The sequence below is a fragment of the Mesoplodon bidens genome (genome assembly GCF_964165515.1).
Source record: "Mesoplodon bidens genome assembly, chromosome: 5".
NCBI lineage: Eukaryota > Metazoa > Chordata > Mammalia > Artiodactyla > Ziphiidae > Mesoplodon > Mesoplodon bidens.
Window position 1 is genome coordinate 15,912,853 of NC_138161.1, and position 26,555 is coordinate 15,939,407.

General features: G+C 38.2%; 1 protein-coding gene across 12 annotated transcripts in view; it reads left to right on the forward strand.

The window, feature by feature from the left end:
* GRIK1 (glutamate ionotropic receptor kainate type subunit 1) overlaps positions 1-26,555 on the forward strand; it is a gene marked incomplete at both ends in the record, with an annotated part of 439,442 nt that overhangs the window by 247,724 nt on the left and 165,163 nt on the right. For 7 of the 12 annotated variants that reach the window (XM_081234197.1, XM_081234202.1, XM_081234201.1 and 4 more), the window contains one exon: positions 24,769-24,936. The exons of the other annotated variants lie outside the window; for them this stretch is intronic. In XM_081234197.1, coding sequence (XP_081090323.1) covers positions 24,769-24,936 — 168 coding nt within the window. The remainder of the gene's footprint in view (positions 1-24,768; positions 24,937-26,555) is intronic. 12 annotated transcript variants of the gene reach the window in all.

The window sequence follows — 26,555 nt, forward strand, 5'->3', positions numbered from 1 at the left end:
GATTGATTTGCTTATATTGAAGAATCCTTGCATTCCAGGGATAAACCCCACTTGATCATGGTGTATGATCCTCTTACTGTGCTGTTGGATTCTGTTTGCTAGTATTCTGTTGAAGATTTTTGCATCTATGTTCATCACTGATATTGGCCTGTAATTTTCTTTCTTTGTGACATCCTTTTCTGGTTTTGGTATCAGGGTGATGGTGGCCTCGTTGGATGAGTTTGGGAGTGTTCCTCACTCTGCTATATTTTGGAAGAATTTGAGAAGGATAGCTGTTAGCTCTTCTCTAAATGTTTGATAGAATTCACCTGTGAAGCCATCTGGTCCTGGGCTTTTGTTTGTTGGAAGATTTTTAATCACAGTCTCAATTTCAATACTTGTGATTAGTCTGTTTATATTTTCTATTTCTTCCTCATTCAGTCTCAGAACGTTGTGCATTTCTAAGAATTTGTCCATTTCTTCCAGGTTGTCCATTTTATTGGCATATAGTTGCTTGTTGTAATCTCTCATGATCCTTTGTATTTCTACAATGTTAGTTGTTACTTCTCCTTTTTCATTTCTAATTCTTTTGATTTGAGTCTTCTATTTTTTCTGATGGGTCTGGCTAATGGTTTATCAATTTTGTTTATATTCTTAAAGTACCAGTTTTTAGTTTTATTGATCTTTGCTATTGTTTCCTTCATTTATTTTTCATTTATTTCTGATCTGATCTTTATGATTACTTTCCTTCTGCTAACTTTGAGGGTTTTTTTGTTGTTGTTGTCGTTGTTGTTGTTGTTGTTACTGTTTTGTTCTTCTTTCTCTAATTGCTTTAAGTATAAAATTAAGTTTTCTATTTGAGATGTTTCTTGTTTCTTAAGGTAGGATTGTATTGTTATAAACTTCCCTCTTAGAACTGCTTTTGCTGCATCCCATAGGTTTCAGATTGTCATGTGTTATTTTTCCTTTCTTTCTAGGTACTATTTTATTTCCTCTTTGATTTCTTCAGTGATTTCTTAGTTATTTATTAATATATTGTGTAGCCTCCATATGTTTGTATTTTTTACAGACTTTTTCCTGTAATTGATATCTAGTCTCATAGCATTGTGGTCAGCAAGGATGCTTGATACAATTTCAATTTTCTTAAATTCACCAAGCCTTGATTTGTCATCCATGATATGATCTATCCTAGAGAATGTTCCATGAGCACTTGAGAAAAATGTGTATTCTGTTGTTTTTGGGTAGAATGTCTTATAAATATCAATTAAGTCCATCTTGTTTAATGTACCATTTACAACTTGGGTTTCCTTATTTATTTTCATTTTGGATGATGTGTCCTTTGGTGAAAGTGAGGTGTTTAAGTCCTCTGCTATGATTGTGTTACTGTCAATTTCACATTTTATGGCTGCTAGCATTTGCCTTATGTATTGAGGTGCTCCTATGTTGGGTGCATAAATATTTACAATTGTTATATCTTCTTCTTGGATTGATCCCTTGATCATTATGTAGTGTCCCTCTTTGTCTGTTGTAATAGGCTTTATTTTAAAATCTTTTTTGTGTGATATGAGAATTGCTACTCCAGCTTTCTTTTGATTTCCATTTGCATAGAATATCTTTCTCCATCCCCTTACTTTCAGTCTGTATGTGTCCCTAATTTTGAAGTGCGTCTCTTGGTCTTTTTTTTTTTTCTTTTTTTTTCCTTTTTTTTTTTTTTGTGGTATGTGGGCCTCTCACTGTTGTGGCCTCGCCTGTTGCGGAACACAGGCTCTGGACGCACAGGCTTAGCAGCCAGGTCTCACTGGCCCAGCCACTCCATGGCATGTGGGATCTTCCTTGACTGCAGCACAAACCTGTGTCCCCTGCATCGGCAGGCGGACTCTCAACCACTGCACCACCAGGGAAGCCCTGGGTCTTATTTTTGTATCTGTTCAGCCAGTCTATGTCTTTTCATTAGAGCATTTAATCCATTTACATTTAAGGTAATTATCAATATGTATATTCCTATTACCATTTTTTAAATTGTTTTGGGTTTGCTTTGTAGGGTTTCCTTCTCTTTTGTTTCCTGCCTAGAGAAGTTCCTTTAGCATTTGTTGTAAAGTTGGTTTGGTGATGCCGAACTCTCTTAGCTTTTGCTTTTCTGTAAAGGTTTTAGTTTCTCTGTTGAATCTGAATGAGATCCTTGCTGAATAGAGTAGTATTTGTTGTAGGTTTTTCCCTTTCATCGCTTTCATTATGTCCTGCCATTCACTTCTGGCTTGCGGAGTTTCTGCTGAAAGGTCAGCTATTAACCTTATGGGGATTCCCTTGTATGTTATTTGTTGTTTTTTCCTCACTGCTTTTAATATTTGTTTCTTTGTATTTAATTTTTGATAGTTTGATTAATATGTGTATTGGCATGTTTCTCCTTGGATTTATCCTGCATGAGACTCTCTGTGCCTCCTGGACCTGATTGACTATTTCTTTTCCCATATTAGGGAAGTTTTCAACTATAATGTCTTCAAATATTTTCTCAGTCCCTTTCTTTTTCTCTTCTTATGGGATCCATATAATTCGAATGTTGGTGCATTTACTGTTGTCCCAGATGTCTCTGAGGCTGTCCTCAATTATTTTCATTCTTTTTTCTTTTCTGCTCTGTGGTAGTTTTTTCCACTATTTTATCTTCCTGGTCACTTATCTGTTCTTCTGCCTCAGTTATTCTGCTATTGAGTCCTTCTGGAGAATTTTTAGTTTCATTTATTCTGTTGTTCATCGTTGTTTGTTTGCTCTCTAATTCTTCTAGGTCCTTGTAAATGTTTTTTATATTTTCTCCATTCTATGTCCAAGATTTTGATCATCTTTACTATCATTACTCTGAATTCATTTTCAAGTAGACTGCCTATTTCCTCTTCATTTTTTTGGTCTGATCAGCTTTTACCTTGCTCCTTCATCTGCTGTATGTTTCTCTGTCTTCTCATTTTGCTTAACTTATTGTGTTTGGGGTCTCCTTTTCACAGGCTGCAAGTTCCTAATTTCTGTTTTTTGGGGTGTCTGCCCCAAGTGGCTAAGGTTAGTTCAATGGTTTGTGTAAGTTTCCTGGTGGAGGGGACTTGTGCCTGTGTTCTTGAGGCTGGACCTCATCTTTCTGGTGGGCAGGACCATGTCTTGTGGTGTGTTTTGGGGTGCCTGTGATCTTATTATGATTTTAGGCAGCCTCTTTGCTAATGGGTGGGGTTGTGTCCCTGTCTTGCTAGTTTTTTGCCATAGGGTGTCCAGCACTGTAGCTTGCTGGTCATTGAGTTGAGCTGGGTCTTCACGTTGAGATGGAGATCTCTGCAAGAGCTTTTGCCTTTTGATATTACATTGAGTGTTGAGGTGTCTGGTGGATCAGTGTCCTGAATTTGGCTCTCAGAGGCACAGGCCTGACACTTGGCTGGAGAACCAAAACCCTGTCAGTCACATGGCTCAGAAGAAAAGGGTGAAAAAAAGAAAGAAAAAATAAAATAAAATAATTAAAATTAAAAAAAAATTTAAATTAAAAAATTTTAAAAAATTAAAAGTAATAAGAAAAAGAAAAAAAAGGAAAGAAAGAAAGAAAGAAGAGAGCAACCAAAGCAACAAAACAAATACAAATATGTCCTGTCATTTCACTATTCTGCTCAAAACCCTCCAGTGATTTTCCATCTCACTCAGTGTAAAACCCAGAGTCCTATTATGGCCTCTAAAGCCCTCTGTGATCTGCTCTAATCCATCACCATCATTGTCCTCAGCTCATCTTCTACTGGTCCAAACCTGGCTCACCCCCGTTCACCCTCACTACTTCTCAAAATTAACGCCAGACAGCTCCCACCATAGAACATTCTGTTCCCTCCGTCAGGAATGCTTTCCCATTATCTTCAATGCAGTTTCCTTACTTCCTTCAGGTTTTTACTCAGAAGTTGCCCTCTCCGTGAGATTTTTCCCAGCCTCTCACTCTGGCATGCCAATGGCCTCCTTCTTCTTCATAATCAGTTCCCCTTCTAGAATGTAAAGCCCTAAAGTCAGATTTTTATCTATTTTGTTCACTGCTGTATCCCCTGTGCCTAGTACAGTGTCTGGCTCACAGTTGGGTAGGCATTTTATAAATGAATGAATAAATGAGTGACTGAATCATTGAATGAATGAGTGAGTTCTTCAATAGATTTATAGACATAACATAAGCAATGACCAGCTGAAGTAAAAAACAAACAAATAAATATATGTGGGGTGTAATTTTACTGCATTTCTGAAATGGTTGTTATTGGAATATATTCACAATTACAAAGTAAGTAGAATCAAAACAATATATTCCTTTTACAGGAACAAGATTGAGTGTTATTATTTTTGTGTGTGTGTGTGTTCTTTTTTTGTGTGTTTGTTTGTTTGTTTGTTTCTCTCATCATCAAGTGAGATGGATTCCCTGGAACAATGGAGTATTGTTTTTCTTAAATTCCTTTTGGGAAGAATGGTGTACATTTTATACTTCCACTCATCACCCAGCATAGGCTCCATCTAGAGGGAGCTGGACTGGAAACAATAGGCAACAGTAGAAATGCTTCTTTATAAAATATGTGCGTGTAACAAGGTCTTAACTCCCACTGCTTCATACTTACACTGACTCGACTAGGATACCTCCCCGCTCCACAGAAAACTAGGAACTGCCCGGTTCTCTTTCATCAAAGCTAAACACAGCTTTCTTCAGGAAAAGCACATATGTATTTAATAAATGTGGGTTGAACTGAATTAAACTACTGTAAGCCATGAAGTTAGAGGAAAGGTCTTTAGAGGAAAGCAGTGATTTGAAAGCAGGTTAAGAAGCAGTTTATTAAATATACTTGGAAACTAAGAAAAAAATTTTTTTAATTTAAAAACATTCAATAAATGGGACCTAGAGCAAGGTTGGATCGTTTTAATATACAGATTTCTGGACTCTATTCCTTGACATTACAATTCTATTGGATTATGTGTGGAATGGAGTCTAGAAAATGTTTGGAAACCATTGCTTTGGGTTTACCTCAGGTATCCTTGAAAAAGCACAGCATTTGGTCTTAGCCTTCTCTAAGTGCTGCCTTTTGCCTACAGTGATTACGCTGTTGACCCAACAGTAGTAGGGTTTATGATTATGAACAATTCTCTTGGAAGGCTAGATTGAACTATGTGATGCAAACCACTAGCTTTGACTAGGCCCACATCTCCCCACCACTATACCCCACTGAAAACAAACTGCTACCTGTGCAGGGTGTAGCCATCTGTGGTTACCAGCTGTGTCCCTATAGTCACAAAACACTACAGTCTACGACTTAGCTTGAACTCATTGGTTCAGAAGTCTACCCAATAGAGAGAGAAACACTCTCATGGTAATGGAACTCTGCTACCTAAGTTTTACTGCAATTTCAAGTGAGTTTTTCTCTGCTTACTGTAAAGCACTGTGCCATGAATTCAGAATCCTGTTGCAAGAGAATAGTACATTCATAGATGTGATTTCTTTTAAATTGTCCATTTTCAATTTCAAAGCTCTTGGGATAAAAAATGATGATGATGTATATTTTAGTCAGTGAGGGCTACTATGACAAACACCATATACTGGGTGGCTTAAACAGCCAACATTTGTTTCTCACAGTTCTGGTGTCTGGGAAGTCCAAGTCAAGATGATGTCAGATCTGGTGTCTGGTGAGGACAGGCTTCCTGGCTTGTAGACAACTATCTTCTCTCCTATCCTCACATGATAAAGGTCTCTCTCTCCCTCTTCCTCTTCTTATAAAGACACTGATTCCATCATGAGAGCTCTACTCTAATGATATAATTACTTCCCAAAGACCCCACCTCCAAATATTGTCACATTAGGGCTTCAACATATGAATTTGGGGGGACACAAATATTCACTCCATAGTATTCTGGACTTGGTCCTTCCAAAATTCATCTCCTTCTCACATAAAAATACATACATTTCATCCCAACAGCCCCAAAGTTCTTAACTTGTTCCAGCATTAGCTCTAAAATCTAGAGCTGAAGTCTCATCTAAATTTCATCTAAATCAGATATGGGTGAGGCTCCAGGCAAAATTCTCTTCCAGCTACGAAGTTGTGAAACCAAAGAAGTTATGTACAAAATACAATGTTGGGACAGGCATAAGGTAGTTATGCCCATTCCAAAAGGGAGAAATCAGAAAGAAGAAGGAGGTGATGGGTCCCAAGCAAGTCTGAAGGCTAGCAAGGCAAATTCCAAGAGAGCTTAACATTTGAGAATAATCCTCTTTGGCTCAATGCTTTGCCATTTAGACCCACTGAGGTAGCAACATCACCCCACAGTTCACTGGAGTGCTCAGTGGCTCACTGTGGAGCCTGGGCCACTTCACAGCTTTGCCCAAGGAGGTCACACCCCAGTTTCGCTGGGCAGACCTGCTCCCAGATCTCCAAGTTGTCTCGTACCAAAAAATGTTGGGTTTGAGTTTCAAAACTACTCCAGAAGGTAGGCACACACCTTATCTTTTCACACCATTTTTTGAGTGAACATGTGTGGTGCCTTTTCTCAGGTGAGGGATACAGAGTGGAAGGGGACAGAACCTTTCACATTAGCCTTATTTGTACCAACATCTATTCTTCCCAGAAGAGTATAATAGTAAAAAAACAAGACAGGGACCCATAGGCCCTTGCAAACCAAGCCTAAATACACACATTCATTAAGAAAAAGTGTTTTTCAGAACACAACCTATTTTGTTGTGTATAGGTTATATGATGCTACCCTTATCATTTTAAGTGGCATGAACATTCACACAGGAAGTCAGAGCCTGACTCAAAACAAAAACAACAACAACAAAAACCCTTTTCCACTTTCTGACCCTTTCCTTTTGGTTGGACAATGTGTTCTAAATTTTCATTTGCCATAACCTCAGCCTGAAAATGGTGGGTAAGATGGGGAAGAGGCTGGGGGTATACATTGATGATGACCTTTGACCCTCATTCAAGCCTCCTATTGGTGATAAGACAGAGGCTGGTCCCTAACCATATTAAGAGGGTTCTGATTTTAATTCCAACGTGTATATTGGGGAAGGAGGGATTTCCCCACACCACCAAGCAAATCTCTGTTGCCAACTGGGTGTCTTACAATTCAACTGAATTTTGACACCATCTAGCTAAAGATAGTGTCAGATTCCACAAGTTAAGTGTTCAGTCATACAAGACTGACCTTCACTTCAGATATACCCAGATTATCATCTGTGCTTCTGGCTGACCAACTGTAGGTTGGAGTTCCAATGACCCTCTCCTTGGCTTTGATTTATTTGCCACAGCAGCTCACAGAACTCAGAGAAGCACTTTATGTACTAGATTACTGGTTTGTTAAAAAGAATATATTTCAGGGACAGCCAGATGGAAGTGATGCATAGGGCAAGGTACAGGGAAAGAGTTTGGAGCTTCCATGCCCTCTCCAGGCACCCCACTCTCCCCAAATCTCCATGTGTTCTCCAACCCAAAAGCTCTCCAGACTCTGTTCTTTTGAGCTTTTATAGAGGCTTCATTACAAAGGCAAGATTGATTAAATCATTAGCCATTGGAAATTGAACTCAATCTCCAGCCTCTCTCCCCTTCCCAGAAGTTGGGGGAGGGGGGACTGAAAGTTCCAACCTTCTAATCATAATCGTTGGTTTTCCTAGCAATCAGCCTCCATCCTTAGATATTTTCCAAAAGCCACCTCATTAATATAATAAAAGACACCTTAATTGCTCTCAACACTTAAGAAATTTTAAGGGTTTTAGGAGTTTAGTGCCAGAAATGAGGTCAAAAACCAAACATATACTTTTTTTAAAAAAATAAATTTTATTTATTTATTTGTTTGTTTATTTATTTGTTTTTTTAAATTTATTTTGGCTGCATTGGGTCTTCATTGTTGCGTGCAGGCTTTCTCTAGTTGCTGCAAGCTGGGGCTACTCTTCATTTTGCTGTGCGGTTTTCTCATTGCAGTGGCTTCTCCTGTTGTGGAGCACAGGCACTACGTGCAGACTTCAGTAGTTGTGGCACACGGGCTTAGTAGATGTGGCTCTTGGGATCTAGAGTACAGGATCAGTAGTTGTGGCGCATGGGCTTAGTTGCTCCGCGGCATGTGGGATCTTCCCGGACCAGGGTTTGAACATGTGTGCCCTGCATTGACAGGCGGATACTTTTTTGTTTTGGCAGGCGGATTCTTTTTCTTTTTTGGCAGGCAGATTCTAACCACTGCATCACCAGGGAAGCCCTGTACTTCTTATTATAAATCACAATATCACATATATCAGTCAATCTATAAGGACTGATTTATAATTTGTACTTAGTCTGATTCACTTAACAGAAAACAGAAAATGTTTTTATATAATTCACATAATTAAAAATAGAAAAATAGTTTATGTAAAAAATATGAACAATACATCTTAACTTTGGGTACATATGACGTGTGACTGTGGGTGGTGAAAGTGAACATGGAAAAGCCAGGCACATGGATTTTGAGGTTTATCACCCTCCTGCACTCCATCTGCCATGCTCCACTTCTCAGGAGTTCAGTTAAAAAGAAAAGAAAAGAAAAGATAAGAAAAGGAAATCTGGGTCTTCATCTTCATTTGGTTCCTTACCTTCATTTGAGGAACTCTCAAATTCCTGTTTTCTTCCCTCATGCACTGACTTGGCTGGGACAATTTAGAAAAAAATAAGATGGTCAGGGGTGGGAGGGGCCACTTAACTTCTCTTCCTTGAGCCTTAGTTAGTTTCTTAGTTTTGCTTTTTCTAACCCTTCCATGGCCCATTGAATTTTAAGAGAAGTCATGCTCAGCTCAGCTTAACTAATAGAAAGAGAGAGAAGCATTGACCTTAGGAAAAAAGGGGAAGTGGGGAACAATGATGGGAGAGAAAGAGCAGAGAAGGAAGAGGAACAGAAGAAGGAAAAAAGTAGGGATTCCTCCTCTGGAAACCATGGAACCCAGGCCTCCAGAAATTGCCTATATGGAGAATCCCAAAGACTTGAAATGTCTCATTGACAAGCTCATACCTACAAAACTAAAATAATAATAATAGTAGTAATAATAATACATGTGTCATTATGTATGTGTCCTTCTACTCCCCTGTCAGAGACACTGAAACTCAATTTTGTAAAACTGCAGCTATGGGGAGGAGAGAGGAAGTGGCTGATGCTGAAAGAGTCTGCTTCTGTGTGAGGTCTGACACTTGTTAATAGCTTTCTCCTGTTTCTATCATATTTCACTTTCTTGGCACTTCCCCAGTCTTGTATATATCTCACTTCACTCACTATAGGTTTTTGGTATTTGTCAGCAACCTTCTCTAAAGAAAAAAAAAAGGAGATAGTGATAGGGTGTTGAGTTAATGACGCCATTTATAATGCTTGCTTGAGGAAGGAATGAAAGAATGTAACCCCCAAAATGAAAAAACACAGTCTACTTACACACCATCTAAGCACATAACAAAAGCACTTAATATTCTCTTAAACCCAGGTATATCCAGCTTTATGGAAAAGACAACCCTATACCAAAGAAACAATTCTGAGGTGAGCAGGCAGTTCTACAGGTGACAAATCCCTTTTTTATCCTCATTATCCATGTGTAATAATATTTATTTCACAGGCATAATTGAGTGTTCAGGGCACTTTCACTGCATTATTATCATTTCCTTTATAGAGCAGTCCTCCAAGGTAATCAAGGCAACAGTCTTAACTAATATTTAGAGATAAAGTACATCAGAAATAACCTGGTGAAGTAAATATATTTATATTTATAATGAATCAAATACCTGGGTTTGTTAAAGACAAGACTTTGTGATTTTGAATAATCTGGTCAAAACATGTGAACTCTTTATTTTTTCATTTATAAAAACAGGAACAATACCTCCTACCTGGATTATTATAAGGCTTAAATGAAATATTAATAGTGAAAGAGCTATTTCATAGTAACTTTCTTCCTGGTACTTAAAAATCTTTCTCAAACAGGAAGTAGGTGGACCAAGATTCAGAATTCAGAACTTCATTTCCAATTCAGGTATTTGTTCTAGCCTGCCATATACAGATTAATGGTGCTCACATCTGAGCCAGTGGTTAACTTTTCCCCTAAACACTTGCAGGTTGAACATCTTAAGATACTTTGGTCTTCATAAGGATGGTGATTCTGAATACAACACAGTCCCTCTTCATGAGGATACAAACCATGTTCTTGCAAAGATAGACAAGTAAACAAATAATTGCTATTAATTACTGTGGAAGCCCTAACATCAAACGGTTTCTGGTCTTAAGTAGGGGTTGTTCAAATTGTGGGTCAGCTAGTTTGCTGCAGTAAACCCACCATATGCCAATCTTCTTCTGGTGAAAAAGTGTCTATTTTGTGAGCTTACCACTTCACTGTTGCGCATCTACTAACACTTCTGAGAGAAATTGAAAGTCCCCTTATCCCAGGACCATTGTCTGAAAATAGAAAAAAGACAAAATCAAAGAGAAGAATTCTTCCTAAGGTTAATTTCAGAATAAATATCCAATATGGTTCCATAGGAAATATTAACATGGTCACATAATATTCACCTCTGGTTTCTCAAAGAACAGAGAAATAATCTTCACATGCATCTCATCTCACTAGTCTATAAGAGCCAAAGACATTTCCAAAAGGAGCCAAAACAGTTGAATACAAACATCTCAGCTTTCGAAAACTGACACTAGTTGGTTATTTAACAAAGAAAGTCAGTTTAGAAAGAAATTGCAGGAGCTTCAAGATGGTGAAAGAGTAAGACGTGAAGATCACCTTCCTCCACAAAAATACAACAGAAATACATCTACACGTGGAACAACTCCTACAGAACACCTACTGAATGCTGGCAGAAGACCTCAGACCTCCCAAAAGGCAAGAAGCTCCCAACAAATCCTGGGTAGGACAAAAGAAAAAAGAAAAAACAGAGACAAAGAATACGGACAGGACCTACACCAGTGGGAGGGATCTGTGCAGGAGGAAAGGTTTCCACACACTAGAAGCCCCTTCGTGAGCAGAGACTGTGGGTGGCAGAGGGGCGGAGCTTTGGAGCCACGGAGGAGAGTGCAGCCACAAGGGTGCGGAGGGCAAAGCAGAGAGATTTCCGCACAGAGGATTGGTGCTGACCTGCACTCACCAGCCCGAGAGGCTTGTCAGCTCACCCGCCGGGGCGGTTGGGGGCTGGGAGCTGAGGCTCGGGCTTCGGTCAGATCCCAGGGAAAGGACTGGGGTTGGTGGCATGAACACAGCCTGAAGGGGGTAGTGCGCCACAGCTAGCCGGAAGGGAGTCTGGACACAAGTCTGGAGCTGCTGAAGAGACAAGAAACATTTTCTTCTGTCTTTGTTTCCTGGTGCGTGAGGAGTTGGGATTCAGAGCACCACTTAAAGGAGCTCCAGAGACGGGCACAAGCCGCGGCTAACAGCATGGACCCCAGAGACGGGCATGAGATGCTAAGGCTGCTGCTGCCACCACCAAGAAGCCTGTGTGCGAGCACAGGTCACTCTCCACACCTCACCTCCAGGGAGCTTGTCAGCAGTCCGCCACTGTCAGTGTCCCAGGATCCAGGGACAACTTCCCCAGGAGAACACACGGCACACCTCAGGAATGTGCAACGTCATGCTGGCGTCTGCCGCGGCAGGCTTGCCCCGCATCCGTGCCCCTCCCTACCCCCGGTCTGAGTGAGCTGGAGCCCCCGAATCAGAGGCTCCTTTAACCCTGTCCTGTCTGAGTGGGAACAGACACCCTCAGGTGACCTACACACAGAGGCGGGTCGAAATCCAAAGCTGAACCCCGGGAGCTGTGCAAACAAAGAAGAGAAAGGGAAATCTCTCCCATCAGCCTCAGAAGCAGCATATTAAATCTCCATAATCAACTTGATGTACCCTGCATCTGTGGAATACATGAATAGAAAACAAATCATCCCAAATTAAGGAGGTGGACTTTGGGAGCTGTGATATATATATATATATATATATATATATATATATATATATATATATATATATATATATATATATATATATATATATATATATATATATATATATATTTTGTTTTTCAGTTTTTATCTTTTTGTGAGTGTGTATGTGTATACTTTTCTGTGTGATTTTGTCTGTATAGCTTTGTTTTACCATTTGTCTTACAGTTCTGTCTGTCCACTTTTTTTTCTTTTCTTTTTTCTTGAAGTATAGTTTTTAGCACTTGCTAACATTGGTGGAATTGCTTTTTGGCTTCGTTGCTCTCTTCTTTCTTTTTATCTTTTTTAATTTTTTTTCATTACTTAAAATTTTTCTTAATAATTATTGTTTATTTTAATAACTATTTTATTTTACTTTATTTTATTATATATTCTTTCTTTCTTTCTTTTGTTTTTTCCCCTTTTATTCTGAGCCGTGTGGATGATAGGCTTTTAGTGCTCAAGCCAGGGATCAGGGCTCTGCCTCTGAGGTGGGGGAGCCAAGTTCAGGACACTGGTACACAAGAGACCTCCCAGCTCCATGTAATATCAAATGGCAAAAATCTCCCAGAGATCTCCATCTCAACGCCAAGACCCAGCTCCACTCAACGACCAGCAAGCTACAGCACAGGACACCCTATGCCAAACAAGTAACAAGACAGGAACACAACCATATCCATTAGCACAAGGCTGCCTAAAATCATAATACAGCAACAGACACCCCACAGCAAAGAACTAGAAGTGGACCTTAACATCAGGAAGACAAGATCTAGCTTAGTTCACAAGAACACAGGCACTAGACCCCTCCACCAGGAACCCTACACAATGCACTGAACTAACCTTAGGCGCAGAGGACAGACACAAAAAAAAAACGGGAACTACAAAACTGCAGCCTGCGAAAAGGAGTAAGTTAACAAAAATGAGAAGACAGAGAAACATACAGCAGATGAAGGAGCAAGGCAAAAACCCACCAGATGTAACAATTGAAGAGGAAATAGACAGTTTACCTGAAAAAGAATTCAGAATAATGATAGTAAAGATGATACAAAATTTTGCAAATTATAAAATGGAAAAAATACAAGAAACGTTTAATAAGGACCTAGAAGAAATAAAGAGCAAACAAACAGTGATGAACAACACAGTAAATGAAATTAAAATTATTTGGAAGACATCAATAACAGAATAACTGCGGCAGAAGAATGGATAACTGACCTGGAAAGTAAAATAGTGGAAATAACTACTGAAGAGCAGAATAAAGAGAAAAGAATGAATAGAATTGAGGACAGTCTCAGAGACCTCCGGGACAATATTAAATGCACGAACATTCAAATTATAAGGATTCCAGAGGAAGAAGAGAAAAAGAAAGAGACTAAGAAAATATTTGAAGAGATTATAGTTGAAAATTCCCTAATATGGGAGAGGAAATAGTTAATCAAGTCCAGGAAGCACAGAGAGGCATATACAGGAAAAATCCAAGGAGAAACCTGCCAAGACACATATTAATCAAACTATCAAAAATTAAATACAAAGAAAAATTATTAAACGCAGCAAGAGAAAAATAACACACACGGGAATACCCATAAGGTTACCAGCTGAACTTTCAGCAGAAATGCTGCAAACCAGAAGGGAGTGACAGGACATATTTAAAGTGATGAGGGGAAAAACCTACAACCAAGATTATTCTACATAGCAAGGATCTCATTCAGATTTCATAGATATTAAAAACTTTACAGACAAACAAAAGCTAAGAGGATTCAGAACCACCAAACCAGCTTTACAACCAATCCTAAAGGACTTATCTAGGAAGGAAACACAAGAGAAGGAAAAGACCTACAAGGATAAACCAAGAAAAATTAAGAAAATGGTAATAGGAACTTACATATCAATAAGTACCTTAAATGTAAATGGATTAAATGCCCCAAACAAAAGATATAGACTGGATGAATGAATACAAAAACAAGACCTGTATATATGCTGTCTACAAGAGACCCACTTCAGACCTAGGGACACATACAGACTTAAAGTGAGGGGATGGATAAAGATATTCCATGCAAATTGAAATCAAAAGAAAAAGAGAGTAACAATTCTCATATCAGACAAAATAGACTTTAAAACAAAGACTATTACAAGAGACAAAGAAGGACACTACACAATGATCAAGGGATCAATCAAAGAAGAAGATATAAAAATTGTAAATATTTATGCACCCAACATAGGAGCAACTCAAGATATAAGGCAAGTACTAACAGCCATAAAAGGGGAAATCGAAAGTAACACAGTCATATTAAGAGACTTAAACACCTCACTTTCACCAATGGACAGATCATACAAAATGAAAATAAATAAGGAAACACAAGCTTTAAATGATACATTAAACAAGATGGACTTAACTGGTATTTATAGGACAATCCATCCAAAAACAACAGAATACACATTCTTCTCAAGTGCTCATGGAACATTCTCCAGGATAGATCATAACTTGGGTCACTAAACAACCCTTGGTAGGTTTAAGAAATTTGAAATTGTATCAAGTATCTATTCCGACCACAACACTATGAGATTGGATATCAATTACAGCAAAAAAAAAAATCTGTAAAAAATACAAACACATGAAGGGTAAACAATACACTACTTAATAACCAAGAGATCAATGAAGAAATCAAAAAGGATATCAAAAAAGTACCTAGAAACAAATGACAATGAAAACACGATGACCCAAAACCTATGGGATGCAGCAACAGCAGTTCTAAGAGGGAGGTTTATAGAAATACAATCCTACCTTAAGAAACAAGAAATATCTCAAATAAACAACCTAAACTTACACCTAAAGCAATTAGAGAAAGAAGAACAACCAAAAAAAAACAAAAACCCAAAAAACAAAAACCCAAAGTTAGCAGAAGAAACGAAATCATAAAGATCACATTAGAAATAAATGAAAAAGAAACGAAAGAAATGATACCAAAGATCAATAAAACGAAAAGCTGGTTCTTTGAGAAGATAAAAAATAGATGAACCATTAGCAAGACTCATCAAGAAAGAAAGGGAGAAGACTCAAATCAATAGAATTACAAATGAAAAAGGAGAAGTAACAACTGATACTGCAGAAATACAAAGGATCATGAGAGATTACTGCAAGAAACTATATGACAATAAAATGGACAACCTGGAAGAAATGGACAAATTCTCAGAAATGCACAACCTTCCGAGACTGAACAAGGAAGAAATAGAAAATATGAACAGACCAATCACAAGCACTGAGGTTGAAACTGTGATTAAAAATCTTCCAATAAATAAAAGCCCAGAACTAGATAGCTTCACAGGTGAATTCTATCAAACATTTAGAGAAGAGCTAACACCTATCCTTCTGAAAATCTTTCAAAACATAGCAGAGGGAGGAACACTCCCAAACACATTCTAAGAGGCCACCAACACCCTGATACCAAAACAAGACAAAAATATCACAAAGATAGAAAGCTACAGGCCAGTATCACTGATGAGCATAGATGCAAAAATCCTCAACAGAATACTAGCAAACAGAATCCAACAGCACATTAAAAGCATCATGCACCACAATCAAGTGGGGTTTATCCCAGGACTGCAAGGATTCTTTAATATACATAAATCAATCAATGTGATTTACTATATTAATAAATTGAAAGAAAAAAACCATATGATCATCCCAATAGATGCAGAGAAAGCTTTTGACAAAGTCAACACCCACTTATGACAAAAACCCTCAGGAAAGTAGGCATAGTGGGAACTTTCTCCAACATATTAAATGCCATATATGACAAAATCACAGCCAACATCGTCCTCAATGCTGCAAAACTGAAAACATTCCCCCTAACATCAGGAACAAGACATGGTTGCCCACTCTCACCACTATTATTCAACATAGTTTTAGAAATTTTAGCCACAGCAATCAGAGAAGAAAAAGAAATAAAATGAATCCAGATCAGAAAAGAAGTAAAGCTGTCACTGTTTGCAGATGACATGATACTATACATAGAGAATCTTAAACATGCTACCAGAAAACTACTAGAATTAATCAATGAACTTGGTAAACTACCAGGGTGCAAAATTAATGCACAGAAATCTCTGGCATTCTTATACACTAATGATGAAAATTCTCAAAGTGAAATTAAGAAAACACTCCCATTTACCATTGCAACAAAAATAATAAAATGTCGAGGAATAAAACTACCTAGGGAGACAAAGGACCTGTATGCAGAAAATTATAAGACACTAATGAAAGAAATTAAAAATGATACAAACAAATGGAGGGATATACCATGTTCCTGGAATGGAAGAATCAACATTGTGAAAATGACTCTACTACCCAAAGCAATCTACAGATTCAGTGTAATCTCTATCAAACTACCACTGGCATTTTTCACAGAACTAGAACAAAAAATTTCACAATTTGTATGGAAACACAAGAGACTCCGAGTAGCCAAAACAATCTTCAGAATGAAAAACAAAGCTGGAGGAATCAGGCTCCCTGACTTCAAACTATACTACAAAGCTACAGTAATCATGACAGTATGGTACTGACACAAAAACCAGAAATATAGATCAGTGGAACAGGATAGAAATCCCAGAGATAAACCCATGCACACATGGGCACCTTAATGTTGATAAAAGAGGGAAGAATATACAGTGGATAAAATACAGCCTCTTCAATAAGTGGTGCTCGGATAACTGGACAGCTGCATGTAAAAGAATGAAATTAGAACACTCCCTAACACCATACACAAAAATAAATTCAAAATAGATTAAACACATAAATGTAAGGCCCGGCACTAGAAAACTCTTAGGGGAACACATAGGCAGAACACTCTATGACATAAATGACAGCAAGATCTTTTTTTACCCACCTCCTAGAGAAATGGAAATAACAAAAATAAACAAAGGGGACCTAAGGAAACTTAGAACCTTTAGCACAGCAAAGGAAACCAAAAACAAGACAAACAGGCACCTCTCAGAATAGGAGAAAATATTTGCAAATGAAGTGACTGACAAAGGATTAATCTCAAAAAATTACAAGTAGCACATGCAGCTCAATATCAAAAAAAAAAACAATCCAGAAATGGGTAGAAGCCTTAAATAGACATTTCTCCAAAGAAGATACACAGATAGCCAACAAACACATGAAAGAATGCTCAATGTCATTAATCATTATAGAAATGGAAATCAAAACTACAATGAGATATCATCTCACACCAGTCAGAATGGCCATCATCAAAAAATCTAGAAACAATAAATCCTGGAGAGGGTGTGGAGAAAAGGGAGCCCTCTTGCACTATTGGTGGGAATGTAAATTGATACAGTTAGTATGGAGAACAGTATAGAAGTTCCTTAAAAAATGAAAAATAGAACTGTCATATGACCCAGCAATCCCACTACTGAGCATATACCCTGAAAATACCATAATTCAAAAACAGTCATGTACCACAATGTTAATTGCAGTTCTATTTGCAATAGCCAGGACATGGAAGCAACCTAAGTGTCCATCAATAGATGGATGGATAAAGAAGATGTGGCATGCATATACAGTGGACTATTACTCAGCCATAAAAGAAGAGAAATTTAGTTATTTATATTGAGATGGATGGACCTAGAGCCTGTCATCCTGAGTGAAGTAAGTCAAAAAGAGAAAAACCAATACCATATGCTAACACATATATATGGAATCTAAAACAATAAATAAATAAAGGTCATGAAGAACCAGGGGCAAGACAGGAATAAAGACACAGACCTACTAGAGAGGGGGCTTGAGGATACAGGGAGGGGGAAGGGTTAGCTGTGACAAAGTGAGAGAGTGGCATGGGCATATATACACTACCAAACATAAAATAGATAGGTAGTGGGAAGCAGCTGCATAGCACAGGGAGATCAGCTTGGTGTTTTGTGAACACTTGGAGGGGTGGGATAGGGAGGGAGGGAGGCACAAGAGGGAAGAGATATGGGGACATATGTATATGTATAACTGATTCACTTTGTTATAAAGCAGAAACTAAAACACCATTGTAAAGCAATTATACTCCAATAAAGATGTTTTAAATAAATAAATAAATAACCATTTAAAACGTAAGAATTTTCTATATATTTTGACCCAGCAATAAATAATAAATAAGTAATATAAACTTTTAAAAAAAGAAAGAAATTGTCCCTCCACAAAATAATTTTAAATTAAAAATTACAGGTGAGTATTTATTTACTACTCTTTCAAAAATAGGATCAAAGTAAATTTTCTGAATGAGATTCTGCCAATTTGAGTTCTTTTTCTTAGAAAGAATAATCATAAATCATACCTGTGCCTGTGATGTTTGGACTTTCTGTCTCATTTTTTTTTGTCTTTGTATTTTTCATTTCACAAAGTTATATCTCTCCATCTATTTGTATCATTTTTAATTTCTTTCATCAGTGTCATAATTTTCTGCATACAGGTCTTTTGTCTCCTTAGGTACGTTTAATCCTCGATATTTTATTCTTTTTTTGTTGCAATGATAAATGGGAGTGTTTTCTTAATTTCACTTTCAGAATTTTCATCATTAGTGTATGGGAATGCAAGAGATTTCTGTGTAATAATTTTGTATCCTTCTAGTTTACCAAATTCATTGATTAGCTCTAGTAGTTTTCTGGTACCATCTTTAGGATTCCCTATGTATAGTATCATGTCATCTGTAAACAGTGAAATCTTTACTTCTTCTTTTCTGATGTGGATTCCTTTTATTTCTTTTTCTTCTGTGATTGCTGTGGCTAAAACTTGCAAAACTCTGTTGAATAATAGTTGTGAGAGTGGGCAACCTTGTCTTGTTCCTGACCTTAGTGGAAATGCTTTCATCTTTTCACCATTGAGAACGATGTTGGCTGCAGGTTTGTCATATATGGCCTTTATTATGTTGACGTAAGTTCCCTCTATGCCTACTTTCTGGAGTGTTTTAATAATAAATGGGTGTTGAATTTTGTCAAAATCTTTCTCTGCATCTATTGAGATGATCATATGGTTTTTCTCCTTCAATTTGTTAATATGATGTATCACATTGATTGATTTGCATATATTGAAGAATCCTTGCATTCCTTGGATAAACCTCACTTAATCATGGTGTATGATCCTTTTAATGTGCTGTTGGATTTTGTTTGCTAGTGTTTTGTTGAGGATCTTTGCATCTATGTTCATCGGTGATATTGGCCTGTAGTTGTCTTTCCTTGTGACATCTTTGTCTGGCTTTGGTATCAGGGTGATGGTGGCCTCGTAGACTGAGTTTGGGAGTGTTCCTCCCTCTGCTATATTTTGGAAGAGTTTGAGAAGGATAGGTGTTAGCTCTTCTCTAAAGGTTTGATAGAATTCACCTGTGAAGCTGTCTGGTCTGGGGTTTTTGTTTGTTGGAAGATTTTTAATCACAGTTTCAACCTCAGTGCTTGTGATTGGTCTGTTCATATTTTCCATTTCTTCCTTGTTCAGTCTCGGAAGGTTGTGCATTTCTGAGAATTTGTCCATTTCTTCCAGGTTGTCCATTTTATTGGCATATGGCTACTTGTAGTAATCTCTCATGATCCTTTGAATTTCTGCAGTTTTATGTGTTACTTCTCCTTTTTCATTTGAAATTCTGTTGATTTGAGTCTTCTCCCTTTTTTTCTTGATGAGTCTGGCTAATGTCAATTTTGTTTATCTTTTCAAAGAACCAGCTTTTCATTTTATTGATCTTTGCTATCATTTCCTTCATTTCTTTTCCATTTATTTCTGATCTGATCTTTATGATTTCTTTCCTTCTGCTAACTTTGGGGTTATTTTGTTGTTCTTTCTCTAATTGCTGTAGTTGTAAGTTTTGGTTGTTTATTTGAGATGTTCTTTTGTTTCTTAAGGTAGGATTGTATTGGTAAAAACTTCCCTCTAGAACTGCTTTTCCTGCATCCCATAGGTTTTGGGTAATCGTGTTTCCATTGTCATTTCTTTCTAGGTATTTTTTCATTTCCTCTTTGATTTCTTCAGGGATGTCTTGGTTATTAAGTATTGTATTGTTTAGTCTCCGTGTGTTTTTATTTTTTACAGATTTTTCTCCTGTAATTGATATCTAGTCTTATAGCATTGTGGTCAGAAAAGATAGTTGATATAAATTCAAATTTCTGGAATTTAGCAAGGCTTGGTTTGTGGCCCAAGATATGATCTATGCTGAAGAATGCTCCATGAGCACTTGAGAAGAATGTGTATTGTGTTGTTTTAGGATAGAATGTCCTATAAATATCATTTAAGTCCATCTTGTTTAATGTATCATTTAAAGCTTTTGTTTCCTTATTTATTTTTATTTTGGATGATCTGTCCATTGGTGAAAGTGGGGTGTTAAAGTCCCCTACTATGATTGTGTTACTGCTGATGTCCATTTTTATGGTTGTTTGTATTTGCCTTATGTATTGAGGTGCTCTTATGTTGAGTGCATAGATATTTAAAATTTTTATATATTCTCTTGGATTCATCCCTTGATCATTATGTAGTGTCCTTCTTTGTCTCTTGTAATAGTCTTTGTTTTAAAGTCTATTTTGTCTGATATGAGAATTGCTACTCCCACTTTATTTGATTTCCATTTGCATGGAATATCTTTCTCCATCCCCTCACTTTCTATCTGTATGTGTTCCTAGGTCTGAAGTGTCTCTTGTAGACAGCATATATACAGGTCTTGTTTTTCTATCCATTCAGTGAGTCTATGGCTTTTGGTTGAAGCATTTAATCCATTTACATTTAAGGCAATATTGATATATATGTTCCTATTCCCATTTTATTAATTGTTTTAGGTTTGTTATTGTAGGTCTTTTCCTTCTCTTGTGTTTCCAGCCTAGAGAAGTTCCTTTAGCATTTGCTGTAAAGCTCGTTTGGTGGTGCTGAACTCTCTTAGTTTTTGCTTGTCTGTAAAGGTTTTAATTTCTCTGTCAAATCTGTATGAGTTCCTTGCTGGGTAGAGTAATCTTGGTTGTAGGTTTTTCCCCTTCAACACTTTAAATATGTCCTGCAACTCCCTTCTGCTTGCAGGGTTTCTGCTGAAAGCTCAGCTGTTAACCTTATGGGGATTCCCTTATGTGTTATTTCTTGTTTTTCCCTTGCTGCTTTTAATAGATTTTCTTTGTGTCTAATTTTTGATAGTTTGATTAATATGTGTCTTGGTGTGTTTCTCCTTGGATTTATCCTGTATGGGACTCTCTGTGCTTCCTGGACTTGATTAACTATTTCCTTTTCCATATTAGGGAAGTTTTCAACTATAATCTCTTCAAATATTTTCTCAGTCCCTTTCTGTTTCTCTTCTTCTTCTGGGACCTCTGTAGTTTGAATGTTGGTGAATTCAATGTTGTCCCAGAGATCTCTGAGACACTCTGCAATTATTTTCATTCTTTTTTACTTTATTCTGCTCTGCAGTAATTATTTCCCCTCTTTTTTCTTCCAGGTCACTTATCTGTTCTTCTTCCTCAGTTATTCTGCTACTGATGTCTTCTAGAGAATTTTTAATTTCATTTTTTGTGTTGTTCATCACTGTTTGCTCTTTATTTCTTCTAGGTCCTTTTTAAACATTTCTTTTATTTTCTCCATTCTATTTCCAAGATTTTAGATCATCTTTACTATCATTATTCTGAATTCTTTTTCAGGTAGATTGCCTATTTCTTCTTATTTTTTACGTCTGGTGGGTTTTTACCTTGCTCCTTCATCTGCTGTGTGTTTCTCTGTCTTCTCATTTTGTTTCACTTACTGTGTTTGTTGTCTCCTTTTCTCAGGCTGATGGTTCATAGTTCCCATTGTTTTTTATGTCTGGCCTCAGTGGCTTCGATCGGTTCAGTGTATTGTGTAGGCTTCCTGGTGGAGGGGACTAGTGCCTGTGTTCTGGTGGATGAGGCTGGATCTTGTCTTTCTGTTGGGCAGGTCCACGTCTGGTGGTGTTTTTGGGGGTGTCTGTGGCCTTATTATGATTTTAGGCAGCCTCTCTGTTAATAGGTGGCATTGTGCTCTTGTATTGCTAGTTGTTTGTCATAGGGTGTCCAGCACTGGAGCTTGCTGGTCTTTGAGTGGAGGTGGGTCTTGGTGTTGAGGTGGAGATCTCTGGGATATTTTTGCCATTTGATATTATGTGGAGATGGGAGGTCTCTTGTGGACCAGTGTCCTGAACTTTACTCTCCCACCTCAGAGGCATAGACCTGACACTTGGTTGGAGCACCAAGAGCCTCTCATCCACACGACTTAGATAAAAGGGAGAAAAGAATGAAAGAAAGAAAGAAGATAAAATTTTTAAAAAGTAAAAAAAAAATTAAAGTAAAAATAATTCTTTAAAAATGTTTTAAAGTAATTTAAAAGAAGGAAGAAAGAAAGCAACTAAACCAAAAAACATATCCACCAATGGTAAGAAACACTAAAAACTATACAAAAAACAAACAAAGAAAAATAAAAGTGGACAGAGAGACCCCTAGAACAAATGGTAAAAGCAAAGCTATACAGACAAAATCACAAATATAAGCATACACATAAACACTCACAAAAAGAGAAAAAGTGAATATATATATCTCGTTGCTCCCAAAGTCCACCTCCTCAATTTGGGATGATTCATTGTCTATTCAAGTATTCCACAGATGAAGGGTACATCAAATTGATTGTGGAGATTTAATCCGCTGCTCCAGATTCTGCTGGGAGAGATTTCCCTTTCTCTTCTTTGTTCGCACATCTCCCGGGGTTCAGCTTTGTATTTGGACCCGCCTCTGCGTGTAGGTCACCAGTGGGCAACTTTTCTTCTCTCAGACAGGACAGGGTTAAAGGAGCAGCTGATTCGGGGACTCTGGCTCCCTCAGGCCATGCAGAGGTAGGGTTATGGATGTGGGGCGAGCCTGTGGCTGCAGAGGCCAGTGTGACGTTGCACCAGCCTGGGGCGCACCGTGCGTTCTCCTGGGGAGGTTGTCCCTGGATCACGGGACCCTGGCAGTGGCGGGCTGCACCGGATCCCTGGAAGAGGGGTGTGGATAGTGACTTGTACTAGCACACAGGCTTCTTGGTGGAGGCAGCAGCAGCCTTAGCGTCCCATGCCCTTCTCTGGGGTCCACGCTGATAGGCGCAGCTCGCGCCCGTCTCTGGAGCTCCTTTAAGCAGTGCTCTGAATCCCCTCTCCTCGTGCACCAGGAAACAAAGGGCCAAGAAAAAGTCTCTTGCCTCTTCGGCAGGTCCAGACTTTTTCCCGGACTCCCTCCCGGCTAGCCGTGGTGCACTAACCCCTTTAGGCTGTGTTCACGCCCCCAACCCCAGTCCTCTCCCTGCGCTCCAACCGAAGCCCAAGCCTCAGCTCCCAGCCCCGCCCGCCCCCGCGGCTGAGCAGACAAGCCTCCCGGGCTGGTGAGTGCCGGTCGGCACCAATCTTCTGTGTGGGAATCTCTCCGCTTTGCCCTCCGCACCCCTGCCTCCGCCACCCGCCGTCTCTGCCAACGAAGGGGTTTCTAGTGTGTGGAAATCTTTCCTCTTTCACAGCTCCCTCCCACTGGTGCAGGTCCCGTCCTTATTCTTTTGTCCCTGTTTTTTCTTTTTTCTTTTGCCCTACCCAGGTACGTGTGGAGTTTCTTGTCTTTTGGGAAGTCTGGGCTCTTCTGCCAGTGTTCAGTAGGTGTTCTGTAGGAGTTGTTCCACGTGTAGATGTATTTCTGATGTATTTGTGGGGAGGAAGGTGATCTTCATGTCTTACTCTTCCACCATCTTGAAGCTCCCTTGTCTTTTTTTTTTTTTTTTTTTTTTTGAGTGGAGGGAAAACTTGAAGCACTTGCAAACCAATCTAACATGTACAAGCTTGCTAAAAACCTACAACTGGCCTTAGGTAACGAATCACTCAGTGGTGATAGTAGATGAAAGTAATCTACTAGTTATAAGTATTCAGCATTCTATGGGCACTGATTCATATGTTTTTTCAAAAAAAAATGAGGTTTATTGGTCAATCAAGGAGTAAGCTTAGTGGAGGCCAGCTAAGAGCCTCTACTGTATGTTCTGTGTCTGTTGATAATCCCAGGACAGCTCTTAAAGTACATTAAGAATGTGCAGTTAATAATACTTAAATTGCCTCTGTCAACAACAAAGCCGGAGCTGAATTCTCTGATGAGGCTTTAAGTGCTGATATTTTGTATTGTTGCTTGTGATGCGGTCTTCATTTTTAAGATATCAGAGGCTTAATGCATGTGTTTATTGAGTGGGGGAATTTATTTCTCCAGAGATAAGATACAGGTTTGTTTTGGGGCGGGACCAGTTTCTCAAACCAAAAGCATAGTTTTTTGAATCTGCCCATGCACTTTGGAAAGTTCTATCATATGACCCCAGAATTCTGAGCCACAAAGAAGAAGAGATATTTTCATTTTGAAAAAAAATGCCTATATGACTCATTTTGACTCCACTCAACTCTGCATGATGCTTCTGGAGTCTAGAATGTCTGCTTCTGAATAGCAGGAGTTTTATTCTAAGGAAGGATAATCCTACCAGGATACAACTGAAATTGTGCTTAGGTCAACCACAGAGTGATTCATTTCCAAACTGTGGAAAATCATCCTCCACCATATTATCAGTCATACTTTACATAGTAGTAAATATTTAGAGTTCATTCACCATCTGATAGGTATTACACAGTCCAGTACTGGATTTGAAATCTTAAGCACACATATGAAATTTTATCTGCGTCTGACACATACTGATACACTTAACTTTTAACACTGGGTTTGGGATCTGTTCTGACCATTCCTGCTTTTATTATTTTGGGTATTTTGTTTGTATCATTTATATTCTTCTTTTTAAAAAAATGCACATGAATAACGTAACTAATTGCTTCTCATGCATCTCTTTTGCTTCTGCAGGAGGAATTTTTGAAACTGTGGAAAATGAACCTGTTAATGTTGAAGAATTAGCGTTCAAGTTTGCAGTCACCAGCATTAACAGAAATCGAACCCTGATGCCTAACACCACATTAACCTATGACATTCAGAGAATTAACCTTTTTGATAGTTTTGAAGCCTCACGGAGAGGTAACTATTTTCACACTTTTAAAAGCTTCTTTGGGTGATATGTCTGCTCTACAAGTCAGCTTCTTTTTGCTACCTGCCCTTTTTCAAAGTGGACATCTCTGTGCAAATGGGTTTGCAGGAAATCTTGGTGCAAGATGTCACTGTCCAGCACAATCTGAACCATCCTAATGGATGTTGCCTAGCTCTGTTTTCTGGGCTTTCTGATTAGCTTAGCCTTCAGTGCCCTCCACTCTATGATTAACTGGTTCAGCTGTGAATGGAAAATGTCAAGCTTGATCTGTTTTTCCTTCCTGAGGCTGAGATACCACCATGAAATTGTACAGTGCAGTCAAATAAAACTTTGTAGAAGGTCATACACACTGAGCATGTGGAAATGCCCACAACACACAGAATTCACAGCCTGAATCTTAACAGGGTGTGAGCTACTGGGTTTACCTACCACCCTCTCAAATAATTTTTTAACCCCTTTCCACAAGATCATAGAAATGTGAAGATTATAAATATTGAATCATTATGTTGTACACATGAAACGTTATAATGTTATATGTTGATTATACCTCAAGTTTAAAAAAGGAAAAAATTAAGAAAAAAATTAATGGAACGGTACAAGCAATCAAGCAAGCAAGGGACTTGGGGTCAAAGAAAATTAAACCTAGGAGAACAATCTCCACATTTGATTCCCTTTTGCATCTGAACAGAAGACAAGTTCCTAAAAAGTAATCTAATTTGTGCTCAGGCTGCAAGGTTTGTCTCATGCAAAGAGTCATTGGAAAGGTGGGGCTTGTTTACACATCCTTCAGACACTTCCAAGATGACTCTTTGAAGCCACGTTTGACATACTTGAAGGCTGGCCTCTAACTAGGGAATTGTTGGACCTCCATACAGGAGTTTGTGTGGGTACATCACCCCAGAATAGGAGGGGCTCTTTTTCTCCTAGAGGAAAGCTTTGCCCATCAAACACACAAGTAAATGGAATACAATGAATGCTGATTTCTAAGTAACTAAATATTGGTTGTTTCCACATAGAATTAACCCAGTTTGGATTGAAGGATGTGTTCACCTAGTAGACTCTTCTGAAAGATTCTTAGTGTCCTTTACAAATAAAATGTGAAACTTGCTCTCCTGGGAGTACAGATGAAAATGGAACTATATATATATATATATAGTTTGTTTGTTTTGTTTTTTACTCTATGGCATGATCCTAGTATAAGAATATTTTCTTTTCAAAGATGGATGGAGTTGTAGGTACTATACAGGTCAGAGTTGTCTATGACAAATAATAAAACGTTATGTTTATATAGCACTTTAAAGTTTACAAGGCATCTTCACATAAATTATCTCTATGTGTTAGATCTCTATCTTCCTCTCTCCGTATCTCCTTTCTGTGTCTCTGTCTGTCTCTGTTCCTCTCTCTCTGTTTCTCTCTGTCTCTCTCTCTCTGTCTCTCTCTCACACACACACACTCACACAAAACATTGTTGAATAAATACCCCAGAAAGCCAGCCACATTTAAAATCCAAAGTGTTTTTGTGACCTGAAGTACCTGCCATACTTGTAAATTAAACACTCCCAAAACTTCTTAAAACTGGTAATTTGCTGGCAAACAGAATTCAAAAGGA